Source organism: Aulonocara stuartgranti (genome assembly GCF_965226115.1).
Source record: "Aulonocara stuartgranti genome assembly, chromosome: 2".
In the NCBI taxonomy this organism is placed as follows: domain Eukaryota; kingdom Metazoa; phylum Chordata; class Actinopteri; order Cichliformes; family Cichlidae; genus Aulonocara; species Aulonocara stuartgranti.
In genome coordinates, this window is record NC_138940.1 from 23725887 (window position 1) to 23739283 (window position 13397).

The 13397-nt window shown below is 42.3% G+C and overlaps 1 protein-coding gene across 1 annotated transcript in view; it reads left to right on the plus strand.

Annotated features, from left to right (window-relative positions):
* LOC309720883 (uncharacterized protein) overlaps positions 1 to 6653 on the plus strand; it is a 29764-nt gene extending 23111 nt beyond the window's left edge. Inside the window, exon 3 of the mRNA XM_082558083.1 lies at positions 6160 to 6653. Within this exon, the coding sequence (XP_082414209.1) occupies positions 6160 to 6348 (189 nt within the window). The 3' untranslated portion in view covers positions 6349 to 6653. The remainder of the gene's footprint in view (positions 1 to 6159) is intronic.
* The last annotated feature ends 6744 nt before the right edge of the window (positions 6654 to 13397 follow it).

Consider the following 13397-nt stretch of genomic DNA (forward strand, 5'->3'; position numbering starts at 1 on the left):
CCTGTCTAAGCGACGCACACAGCATACATCCCTAGTTATACACAAACATCTATGGGTACACTGAGGTTCATTACATGGAATATAAATGGAGCTGGCTCCAGAGAAAAGAGGTTAAAAATATTTAACCAACTCAAAAAACTACAGGCAGATGTTGTCCTATTACAAGAGACCCACAGACCTCTTAGAGGTTCGAATGAACTTAAAACACCTGAGTTTCCCAATGTGTTCTCAGCTTGTTATAATTCTAGACAAAGGGGAGCAGCAATTTTAATACATAAAAATATTAATTTCACAGTACTCGATACAGTTATAGATCCAGAGGGCAGATTCTTAATCATTAAACTATCTATACGTGATAAAAAGCTATGTATTGCAAGTGTATATGGTCCAAATGTTGATGATCCCTCATTCTTTCACGGTTTTTTCAGTGCACTCTCTGAACACTTAGATGGCACACTTGTTCTTGGAGGTGACCTCAACCTTGGACTAAATGAAGACATGGATAGGCTCAATACAGCGGGAACTCAGCGTAATTGGCAGTCCACAAATATAATCAAACAGTATATGAGCGACTTTGGTCTTTGCGATGCATGGCGCTCCCTTCACCCCACCAGTAAGGAATATACTTTTTTCTCACATGTCCATCACTCCTACTCTCGTCTGGATTATTTTTTGGTCAGCAGCTCACTGCTGAACGACATTTCAGACACTGAGATTCACCCTATAGCTGTCAGCGATCATGCTCCTGTATCTTTAACACTAATGCACAAGAATAATACTACGCCAAGAAAAAACTGGAGATTTAATATATCACTACTTAAAGATGAAGACTTTATTAGATATTTTAAAAAAGAGTGGACTTCATATTTGGACTATAATGACACTCCCGAAACATCAGTTTCTGTTCTATGGGAAGCAGGGAAAGCTGTGATGAGAGGTAAAATAATTTCTTTCTCATCACACAAAAAGAAAGAAGAAAACAAAAATATTCAGGAATTAGAAAAAAACATCAAATCACTAGAAGAAGCCTACGCGTGCGACCAAGATCAGGAAACATTGAACAAAATACGCAAAACAAAACTAGAATTAAATGAGATAATTGATAAAAAAACAAAATTCTTAGTACAAAGAGTACGCCTACAAAATTATGAACATGGTAATAAATCCGGTCAATTTCTAGCAAACCAGCTAAAAATAAATAAAGAAAAAACAACTATATGTGCTGTTCAAGATTCATCTGGGAACACATTATATGAACCGATACAAATAAACAACATTTTCAGGGATTTCTATAAAACGTTGTATTCACCACAAATAAACCCATCTAAAAAAGAAATTGATCAGTTTTTGGACAACATAACTCTTCCAAAATTATTAGACACTCAAGCAATGGCACTGGATTCACCACTGACACCAGGTGAACTCCAGGAAGCCCTGATAAGTATGCACAATAATAAGGCTCCAGGTCCAGATGGCTTTCCTGCAGAATTCTACAAAGAATTCTGGTCGATTCTAGCACCAGTTTTCTACAGAACGTTGTTGGAAATTAAAGAAAAGGGCAGACTTCCATCAAATATGAATTCTGCAAACATTAATCTCCTGCTAAAACCAGGCAAAGACCCTGTATATCCCTCAAGCTATCGTCCAATATCCCTTATAAATGTAGACCTTAAAATAATCTGCAAAGCTCTCTCAAAGAGACTGGAGAAAATAACCCCCCTCTTAATTCATCCTGACCAAACTGGTTTCATAAAAGGTAGGCACTCATCAACAAATACACGTAGATTACTTAATTTGATAGACTACTCATACAGTAAAAACCTAGAAACTACAATATTCTCTTTAGACGCAGAAAAAGCATTTGACAGAGTTAACTGGAAATTTCTATTTGCAACTTTACACAAATTTGGTTTTGGATCCTCTTTCATAAACTGGTTAAAAATATTATATAATTCCCCAACAGCTTGTGTTAGAACAAATGACCAGACATCCTCCAGCTTCTGTCTCTTGAGGGGCACCAGGCAGGGATGCCCACTCTCCCCTTCACTATTTGCAATTTTTATTGAACCACTAGCAGCAGCAATTAGACAGAATTCAGTAATTAAGGGCATAAAATGCAAGAACGTGGAACATAAAATCAGCCTTTATGCGGATGATGTGTTACTCTTTCTCCAAAATTCACAAACCAATATCTCTGGGGTGATTGAATTGATAAACTCTTTTGCAAGAATATCAGATTACTCAATTAACTGGTCAAAATCTACAGTCCTACCGATTAATTGCTCCTTCCATAATTCCTCTTCTACACCACTGCAATCGGGAAATATAAAATATTTAGGTATTAATGTTTCTCCCAAGCTTGCAGATCTAACTAAATTAAACCATATCCCACTTTTAAAGAAGGTAGAAGATGATCTGGCTAGATGGAAATGTCTACCCATATCACTCATGGGAAGGGTTGCCGCTATAAAAATGATGGTCTTACCAAAAATAAATTATTTATTCTCAATGATCCCAACTAAACCGCCACAAGATTGGTTCAGATCTCTAGATTCATGTATGTCCAAATTCCTTTGGAAAAATAAACCCCCACGTATAAGCTTAAAAACACTACAAAAGACCAAGGATAAAGGAGGACTAGAACTGCCTAACTTTCAGCACTACTTCTTAGCCAACAGGCTTCAGTTTATCTCAGGATGGCTAAAACACACCCTCTTAGATGAACCTTGGCTAGATGTAGAACAAGCACTTTGCAATAATCTAGAGATCTCAGACCTACCATTTATCAGCTCAAACATCCAACGACATGAATGCTTTAAAAGCATCAACATCAGCTCTTCTCTGACAGCATGGTGGGAGTTTCTAAAATTGACGGCGTCTTCATTAATCCCATGCAAACGTACACCTATCTGGAACAACCCTGACATATTACAAAACAATAATATGATAAACTTTTCAGATTGGAGTGATAAAGGAATCAAATATTTAGAACATATACTAGAAGGAACAGAATTTATTTCATTTGACGGACTAGTTACACAATATGGGATCAACAAGAAAAGATTTTTAGAATATCAACAAATTAAATCCATAGTAAAAAAGAAATTTAAACCGGGTCAAGTTGAACTACAAACACCACCAAGTGTGGTTCAATTTCTTACTCTTAAACCCCCCAAATTACTATCCAAAATATACAGAATGCTTTCTAAAACAGATGAATCAATATCACTTCCTATTGCAAAATGGGAAGCGGATTTATCAGTTAACTTAGACCTAAACTTCTGGTCTCAGATTTGCTTAAAAACCTTTCATCTAATTAGAAATCCCAGTCTTCAATTAATTCAATACAAAATATTACATAGAGTGCACTATACAGGTTATCGGATGTTCAAGATGGGCTTTTCGTCTACCAACAACTGCTCACACTGCCAAACCAATTCACCGGACAATTATATCCACGCTCTTTGGTTCTGTCCACCAGTTCAGAAGTTTTGGCACGAGATATGTGAAGACTTATCGAAGTGTCTGAAATGTAACATTCCAACTTCCCCCTTAGTGTGTTTGTTGGGCAGCTTAGATAATGTCACTTCAGAAAAGAATATCGCCCATATGGTTTTCACTGCCCTATGCATAGCCAAGAAAACAGTCCTCATGAACTGGAAACATAAAAATAATCTTAATTCTAACCAATATAGAAATTATCTATTAGATTACATTAGTCTTGATACAGCCTCTGCCACCACATCAGATCAATTGCTCTGGGCTCCTTTGATCAGCTCCATCACCTAGTGGGGGTGGGGGGTCATAGTTTGGTCCCGCCTTCACTGTTGTGATTGGTGTGGGGGTAGGGACAGGCTTAGGGCGTCGGGGGGTTCCCCGGAGGCATCTTCCTTGGGGGGCTCAACCCGGGGTAGCGGTCATGTCCGGTTAGGGGCTCTGTTGGCTCTCAGGTGACTGTTTCCTCGCGGCTGCGTGCAGCGGGGCTAGGGGAGGGTCTGTGCTGACGGACGTGGGTTACTGACCTGGTAGCCTGGCTGCCCCTGGGTGGGTCCGGGATGGGCGTGAGGTTCTGGGGGCGCTCCGTCTCTGGGCTGGGACCCGGACCGGGCCTCGGGGGCTTGGGTCCTGGTTGGTGTGTTGCCGGGGTTGTGGGCGGGTGGGTGCATGGGGGCCCAGCCCTGGAGCAGGGTGCCGCCGGTGCGTCGAGCCACCTGGGGGGCTCTTCAACTGGTGGGGGAGATTGTCACATCTTGCAGGAGCTTTCCTCTCCTCAGGAGCTCCCTCTGCAGGAGGGGGAGATACAGGAGAGGTGGAGGAAGATCTCAGCCTGGGTGTTTATTGTCTTATGTAGTCTGGAAGATGAGTGGATGGTGGGGTGGGTGCAGTTTTCTCTGTGGTGGGGTTGGGTGGACTGTCCCGGGCTCTGTGGGGCCGGGCGGCGCTGCTGCACTGGGCCCGGTCTGGATGGGCCTGGGCCCCCTTTCCCTGGCGGGTCGCGGAGTATGGGGGTGCCTACTGGGGTCAGCGGGGGAGCTGGCCCCAGGGAGGGGTCACTTGCCCCTCCCTTCCTTCCCTCCCCATCTCCAGCTGCCTCCCTCTTCCCGCTCCACCACAACCACCCACACATGCAGGGCCTTGGAGTAGGGGTATGTCACCAGGGTGCAGAGGAGGCTACCCCCCCTCTGTCCCCTTCTGGCTGCCTCTGCCTCAATTTTATCCCACAACTTAGACATTCACATTACTCACACTCTCATTACACATACATATAGGATCTTGGGGGTGGGCACGATACACGGAGTCCAAAGTACCATCAGGGTGTACACCCCACCCCTGGCATCGTTGCCCACCTCTCAATTTTAAATACACGTAGACATTGAGGGCTAGCAGGAGGGACTATGCGCTTACCTGCTGCTCTCTGGCAGGTAGCTCCAAGCCCTCCTGGGTTTTAAATGCACCTTAGAACACACATGCATCAACATTACAATGAGCGGGTGGAGGGAGGTTTGGAGTCTTCTCTCACCCCCGTTCTCTGCGACCTGCTGGAGCAGGGGGGCTAGGACTAGGAGGAGGAGTTGGCCGTCCGACTGCGGTCTGGAGTGTGGAGCCTTCCTGCTGCTGCGGAGTCGGGGCGGTCTGCCTCCCCCCACCGCAGGGAAAAGGGAAACACCACCTGGGTCTGGGTGCAGTTCCCCCCTCCAGGGGCGGGGGCACCTAGACCCGGTTTGTAGAGTACGCTTGGGGAGTGTGATCATGTGTACAACGTCTCTTTATGTCTGTCTCCACGTTGGTTGAGTGTGGAGTAAGTGCATATGAGAGCATGAGGGTGGGAATGGATGTTTGTATCTGTGTGTGCCTGTATGTCTGTGTCTATATGTCAGGTTGGGTGTCAGGCGCCACCTCTCTGGGGACATCTCAGGCCCTCCAAGGTTTGGAGGCCTATCTCCACCTACCACCACTTCCCCTGCCAGTGGCGGACCCCCTCAGACATCGGTGCGTTGGTGGTTCTTTGTGTCCGGGGATGGGCGTCCAGGTACACACCGGCTCACTCCTTGGCGGCCGCTTATCGGGGCCTGGAGCATGGGGCTCGCTCGGGCCACTTCGGAGGTGGGGTGCCCCCGGCCTCTCGGCCTGGGGCTCGGTCACTCAGGCGCAGCTGGCTGCCGGCGGAGCTCACGGGCGCGTCACTGCAACTCCCCCTGGCTTCTGCTCCGCGGCTGCTGAGTGAGCCCTCATCTGGGACTCTCCTCAGCTCTTTCCGGGACAGTGGCGCAGCTGCCCCTCTGTTGGTCTTCCTTGGTCTCTTGTGTTCTGGGGGCCTCTGGATGTCTGGAGTTTTGATCTCCTCCACACCTGCTTCACGCCCTGGAGGACGGGGCTGTGGCCCCCCCACACCCTCTAGCAGATTATTACATGAAGGAACCTTTTAAAAAACAAAAAACAAGCGCATCCATGCTCACAGGTGTACACACGGGTGATCACACCCACAAACTACACCCTTTTTGGCTCCTACCTCAAAGCACACTGTGTTCTGTTGATCTTATGTGCTGCACAATAATGTTTAACATTTAGTATTTACTGTCATATTCCCATATATCATTGTGATGTTGTTTATTCTATTACTCTTGTTCTCTTCTGCTTGCTTTCTTTTTTCTTTCTCAGCAGGTGATCCAGGTGATTGATATATGCATTTTTTTTCTCTGCCCGTTCTGTTGGTTTTTGTCTTTTGCCCTTCTCCCCCGTCCCTCTTCTCAGCTGTTTCTCTTTCCCTCTTTCTTTCTCCCCTTCTTTCCCCCAGTCAAGTCTGTCCCGTATTCAGTAAGTGAAAATAAAATAAACAATAAAAGGTGAATCAAATGGACCATTACGGCAAGGCTGGGATGGTCAGTTTGGTAAAGTAAATCCGTTGGGCATCTTTCTTTGCCTTTAGACAACAATTCTGATGGCAAAAGAGCCAAACGGGACAGGCCAAAAAAAAAAAAAAAAAAAAAGAAATAAAGAAGAAGCCCTCCGAGAGCGCTCACTCAGGGCCAGCTCCCTCTCTACTCATCATTTCCTTTAAAGGGAATAGTAAGGTATTTTGTATATATTCATTTTAGTTTCTTTGCCCTTTTGAAACTTGCTTTGAGAAGTTTATACTGCAGTAAAAATGGGTGCAAAGTGCAGGCTTTTTAATACTACTATTACGTAACAGAATATATAATATAAGTATAATTAATTTTTGTATTTATGTGGATTCATTCTTTATCTCGACAAAGCTTTCTTTGAAGATACATTTTGGGGTCAACTTGAAAGAGAGGCAGGTGGGAAATAAAAATTTGAGGTCAGAGGTCAAATGAGACATAGTATTTGGTAGGGATGGGTAACGGTATCCGGTGCCATGATGGCACCGGTTCTGACATAAACGGTAGTAACCAGACCGAAAAGCAGCGCACATTTCGGTGCTTTATTTCGGTGCTTTTTTTTTCGGTGCTTTTTTTGTCCTGAGCTGTGATACACTTTAGATTCTAGCCAATCATTTTACGTTTCCGAGGATAGTAGGCGGGGCCAGGTACGTACGTTCTTATAGAGCAGAGCTACAGATTAAAAATGCCCAAGGCAAAGCGGTCAAAAGTCTGGCTGTACTTCACAGCAAAAGATGCAAACTCAGCAGCAACAAGTGCTTTAAGCTGATACTGTGATACTGTCAAAGGAGGTAACACCTCAAATCCGATGAAACACGTGGCGACACATAGCGTTTTTTTTAAAAGCCGAAAAATGCGCCGTATTTGATAGCTTGCTGCGAGACCTCACACCGAGCACATCTACTGCGGGTGGGTTGCCTGTTATCAGACCCGGAGTTACCAACATCCCCCAAAAACCGGAGGAGTAGAGTCCTGGCCCCTAGCCCTGCCAGTGTAGCAGAAATGATGACGGATGATGATGGCAGCAGCAGCCGTTCTTCTCTGGGTCAGTAGCTTAATGCTGTTCGTGTCTAATTTACGTTGAGTAGGCTAACCACGTTATTACATTAATGCATGTAAGGTGAACTAGCAAACATCATCATAGCTACATGCGGCTGTCTTCTTGTTTGATGGCAGATACTCCCTTCACCCTGGCCAAAAAGGCTAAAATGACCAAAGAAAAAGTGGAAAACAGTTAAACATGAGAGGTTTTTGGACAAAGTTTGTGTTTTTTCCATTGTTTAAGCACTGCTTCCAGCCAAGAGTGATACCATATATGACCCATAGCTGCAGAAAAGGCTAACATTGTTATCTTTTTACAAAAAGACAGCTGAACGTGAGAGGTTTTTGGACCAATTTTGTGTTCTCCATTCTTTAAGCGCCGGTTTGAGCACCGTTTAAGCACCGGCACCGTTTCAAAAGTACCGGTTTGGCACCGGTATCGGATAAAACCTAAACGATACTCATCCCTAGTATTTGGATGCAAGTGATAATGCGTTTTTTAGAATCCTGATAGACCAGTATCATTTCCTAATGATGTCAATGTAAACAAAGGCAGTGAGATTTGAAGCAGTTTTAAATATAAAAGACATTTTCTGAAAGTTTGAGTTTGTTTGAAGAAGAGGTCAGAGGTCAGAGGTCCAAGGTTATGTGATATTTAGAATATCATTCCCTATATTCCTATATGTTGTCAGTTCAAACAAATGCAGTAAGAAAAATTAGTTTCAAATAGCACTGAATAAAATTATTAGCACTTTGACCTTGAGATAAATCTTTTGACCTTGAAAGACAGGTCAGAGGTCAAATGTGACGTGGTATTTGAAATCTTTATATGGTACTTTCTGTCATGGATCGCTGTGTGGCAGGCGGGAGATTGGACCCAAAATGCAGGACTCACTACACACGTGGATGAACTCAAAATGCAGCTTTATTTCCTGACACAAAGGAAATGGTACAAAACTAAACTAGGAAGCTCTAAACACACAAGGAAAACACGGGGAAACGCACACAACAGTAAGGGACGACACAACACTGAACAGAGAGAGACGCTGACCTACATACACAGAGGGATAACAGGGACGTGTGGACACATGAGGAGCACAAATGACACAGATAACCACAAGAGGGGAAGACCAAACACAACTTGACAGACACTGACGGAGACTATCAAAGTAAAACAGGAAGTACACAGACGTGGACCGGAGAGGGAGAGAGAGAACACGCAGGAGCACGAGGGAAAGAGGGCAGACATGGCAGGCTGGGAAAACAAGGCACAAGAACTCACACAACAATATAAACGCAGACACCCAGGGGGAGGCACAGAGAGCAACAACACGGGAAATCTAATAAACAATACTGAACAGAATAACCTAGGAAACCTAGAATAATCCTTAGCATAATGCAAAAAATGACAAAAAACACAGGAAACTCAAACCGATGGGTAAAAATGACCCAGGACCATGAAACTTTATATATCTTGACAACACACCACACACAATAGTTTCTAAGACTTTTTTATTTTAATTTTCAACAATAAATCATTCAGTTGACCTTGAACACTTTGGTAGACAAAAACAAAATTTTAATGGATCATGAACATGACCTCACTTTACACCAAGTTTATAAGTCTTTTACATTTTTTAAGTCTTACCAGAATCCATGCAAAACATTTTGAGTTACTGTGTTTACAGACAGACACTCACACACTTCCTTGGCAGAGGTAACTACTCTCTGGACGCTTCATTTGGTGCATCTTCTAGCACCAGTTGGACCTCCTTTTGCCTTCAGAGCTGCCTTAATTCATCATGGCATAAATCCAAGAAGGTGCTGGAAACATTCCTCAGAGATTCTGGTTCACATTGACATGATAGCATCAGACAGCTGCTGCAGATCATTTGGCTGTGAGTCTCCCATTCCAGGAAAACTCGCTATTTTCAGTGTCAACAGCCTGAACTGTCGATCCAAGGCAGGATGGATCCTGCTTTCATGTTGTTTATGACAAATTCTGAGTCCACCATCCAAACGTTACAGCAGCAATCAAGACTCATAAAAAGCAATGTTTGGTGATCCTTTGTAAATTGTGCCTTCTGCTGCTGTAACTCATCTGCTTCAAAGTTTGATGTGTTGTGCATGAGATGCTCTTCTGCATACCTTGGTTGTATGGAGTGGCTTCGTATCACAGCAGTCTGGCCATCCTGGGACCTCTGACATCAACACTTTTGCCAGTAGAACTGCTGCTCACTGGATATTTTTTGGCATTCCCTGTAAATGCTAGAGATGGTTGTGTAGATAAATCCCAGCAGATTCTGGAATACTCAGAGCAGCCCGCCTGGCTAAAAAAGAACACACACACTATGTTCAAAGTCACTTAAAATCACCTTTCTTCCCCAAACTGATGGTCAAATGTGAACTTCAGTAGGTTGTCTTGACCATGCATGAATGCCTAAATGCACCGAGTTACTGCCATGTTTTGTTTTGTGCAGCTGAACAAAGTAGGCAGTAATTTTCAAAAGGGAAAATAATGCTGAAATTAAATAAGTAAAATAGATGATTATACTCTAGTCCCAGAGTTAAATGAAAAAGTAAAAGGGTGCAATTAATACAGTAAACTAAAAATACTGCCTGTTTTTATTGTATTAATGGTATCAAAATTCATTTACTTCACGTCATTTGTTTATTTCCTCACAATTATTGCACTTTCGGTCCTCCTTAAATCGGCATGAGAAGATGACAAAAATAAGTTAACGGTTCAGTTCCACAGCTGTGGATTAAAATGAATCAGCGATTCATTTTCACAAATCTCTCCTCATCAGAGTAGCACTTCATTGCAAAATTATATTCGTTACATTAACAAATGTGTTTCTGGAGAGGGCTTTTTTTCCCTTCTTCTTCTTTTGGAAGATCTGATGGCAGAGCATGGAAGTGCCTAATTAGGCTGCTGTCCAGGAGGCTACAGCGTGTGTGAGAAACGCCCTATCTCTGGCATTTAATCAGCCTGTCACATCCACTTTGCCTCTCCCTCAGCCCCCAGAAGTGCTTTGAACGCATGGCTGAGGGGACACCTGAACACGTCGCTGTAATTTTCTCTTTCGCACTGATATCCCTCTAACATGACACTGGCTGATGGTCTCACTGCCTGCCTTGCTTGTGAAATAATGAATCAAGTGCCATATTGTAGTGGAACCAGTGTGTTTGGGTGTGTTGATGCGTGTTCGTTAAATAAAAGGGAACGAGCAGACGCTGTTACAGGTAGGGAGTCACGTATAATTGGACAAACTAAACAATCACTTTGACACAATATATTTTTAAAATTAATTATCTTTTTTTAAAATGATTTTTCCAAGTGACAGACTTGAAAATTGAACTGTCTTCTATTGATCGCAACATACCAATGAGGCATGGAACAAAGGGGACGCAAAACTACCGAGACAAGCGCTGTGTCAAACATGGGGTGCGTCTGACAGGCGGGAAAAAAACAAAACAATTAGGGCTCTCACGAGGTGACAAGACATCCTAGAAACTTATTATTTGTCAAGTCATTCACATGTTTCTTTTTCACTGGTAAGATGGACACCAGAAGGGGCATTGTTGAACTCTGAAAAAGCAGAGCTGGGATCAGAGGAACACCTCATTCCCCCCCAAAAAATCAAAACAAAACGAAATCACAGGGGTTTCAATCCTGGGGAACATTTCAGCTTTGTAAATTTTGATTTTGCCATCACTCCAAAACAAATTTGTGTGCAATCATGGCACTGAAATTAGAAAAATTTGTTTTTTGTTTTGTTTTTTATGAAAACAAAAGAGCTGCAACATCTGCTTCTAGAACAATTTTTCATTTCACTGCAGACAATCTACAATCCTGGCAATGAGCAGTTTTCAACTAATTTCCCCTCAATAAACAGTCTAGATGAAAAGATACAGCCTGAGGAAAAAGGCAGTACGAATTTTCTTCCGAAACTTTTGTGAACTCCTCGTGGGTAGTAAATGCCATATCTGGCCTTTGAAGTCAATATTTCACTTTGTGCTCAAATTAACTTTGTTTTCAAATTCGCTTGACCCAAAGCAGCCGAAGAAATGTTGACTGTGAGCTCTGGAAAATTACAAGTGGAGAGTGGAAGATTTTTGTTTTGTCACGCGTGTTAAAAAGAAAAGAGCTACAGATGTCGTCAGGAAATAGTTTTTGTTGTGCTTGGCTTTTAAACCCTCTGAAAACTAAAGTAAATCCTGAGGATATCTGTGAATCCAAGTTAGATTACGAGAACCTTGTTTGTTATTTATTTAGATTTTAGCTGCTGAAATTGATCTCCCAGCCTCATCGGTGTGATGGGGTGTTCCTATCAAGTGTTGACGCAACATTAACTGTTATTGAAAGTTTAGCAGTACTCTTTCATTTATTTTGGTGTTGCGCTACTTGTACATGTGCATAAAGGCAAAGACAAAACCAGAAAGACAACCATTTGTATGTAAAACACTGCAAAACTGCTAAATAGCGTAGCCCATCCAAATGGGATTTCAAGGCCTTTTAGGTCACTCGCAGCTGACACTTTTATAGCTATGTGATTAAAGCAATAAAAATAACATTATGACTGACATAAGCTATATTAACAAGAGCAACATGTTGCTTTACCTTTTCAGTGGCGATGTTCACCTTGCAGCATGGCTGCACTATTTGCACTACTGCAAATAAAAAAATCTTAAGGTGTGACAAAGAAATCCCAATCGTACTTTCTTTGCATTAAAAAAGTTTTATTTGTGTAAGGCCTCAAGGTTTCTGGAGGTCTACAAGTCCCCCCTGTGACCACTTAGGCTGGCCACTTGGATTTAAAACAAGGAACCTTAAAAAAATGTTCTGTTTAAGTCTTAGGATAAACCCGGCTACCAGGTAATATGCTGCAAGTCTGAGGTAGACACCATCTCCGGGGTTAGGGTTAAGGCCTCATACTACTTGCAACCATCTGGCACTTACCAGTCACTAAGGAAAAGTGTGTATTCCTGGCTCGTTGGTGAGTGGTTCAATTCACTTTTATTTATATAGCACCAAATCACAACAACAGTTGCCTCACGGTGGTTTATACTGTAATGTTGGAGCTTGATGGAGGCTACCCATATGGAAAAGAAATAGTAAAAACTTACATGTGATTACTCATGAAAGTGGCCACTTTCTCATTACTTTCGTACATTTTCATTATATAATTTTTCAAGGGATCTTATATCTGTTTTCACTCTTATATGCTTTTCATACAAGTTTCACACAAGACAGATACAAACTTTATAAGATTTATATATATCTTTTCCATATGGGTACTGACAGTCCCTCTCTCGTCTTTAAATGATGACATGTGAACCCTGTTTCCGGGTCCAAACTACTCTGCGTTTATTAAAGCTGTTGTGTTTTTAACATGTTTTAATGCTTTGTATCTTGTTCTATTTAATCTGAACAAGCCCCTAAAAGCAGTCAGTGATCACTGTCGGCTTCTCTGGGTTTTTATTACCACTGTTTATTTTAAAGCTCGGTTTTTAAAACCTTACGATGTAACTACAGACTTAGACTTAGAACTTTTTGTCATTTTACAGTTGCTTGCACAATGAAATTATGTAACAAGACCACAAGGTGTGAAAGTAAAAGACAATATACAAAACACTATGTATACCAAGAACACCATGTACACTAGAATATACTAAATCATAAATAAGGGTGGAAGGGCTATGGAAGTTGCACATCTGCCAAAATATTGCACAAAAAAGACATCAACATAATAAATGCCAAATAGCAGCAACAGAATACTAATATGATTGTATGGAAGACAACTGCTCAAACTCTGAATTTGCATTAAAGTCTGTTGGTTTTGCACCTGATGGATCTGAGCCTTTTTCCAGGATTATCTCAGTTGTTCTCCTGACTGAAGTTTGTCCGTTTACAACATCCTGCCATGCAATAACATTTGTCCCTAACCATTG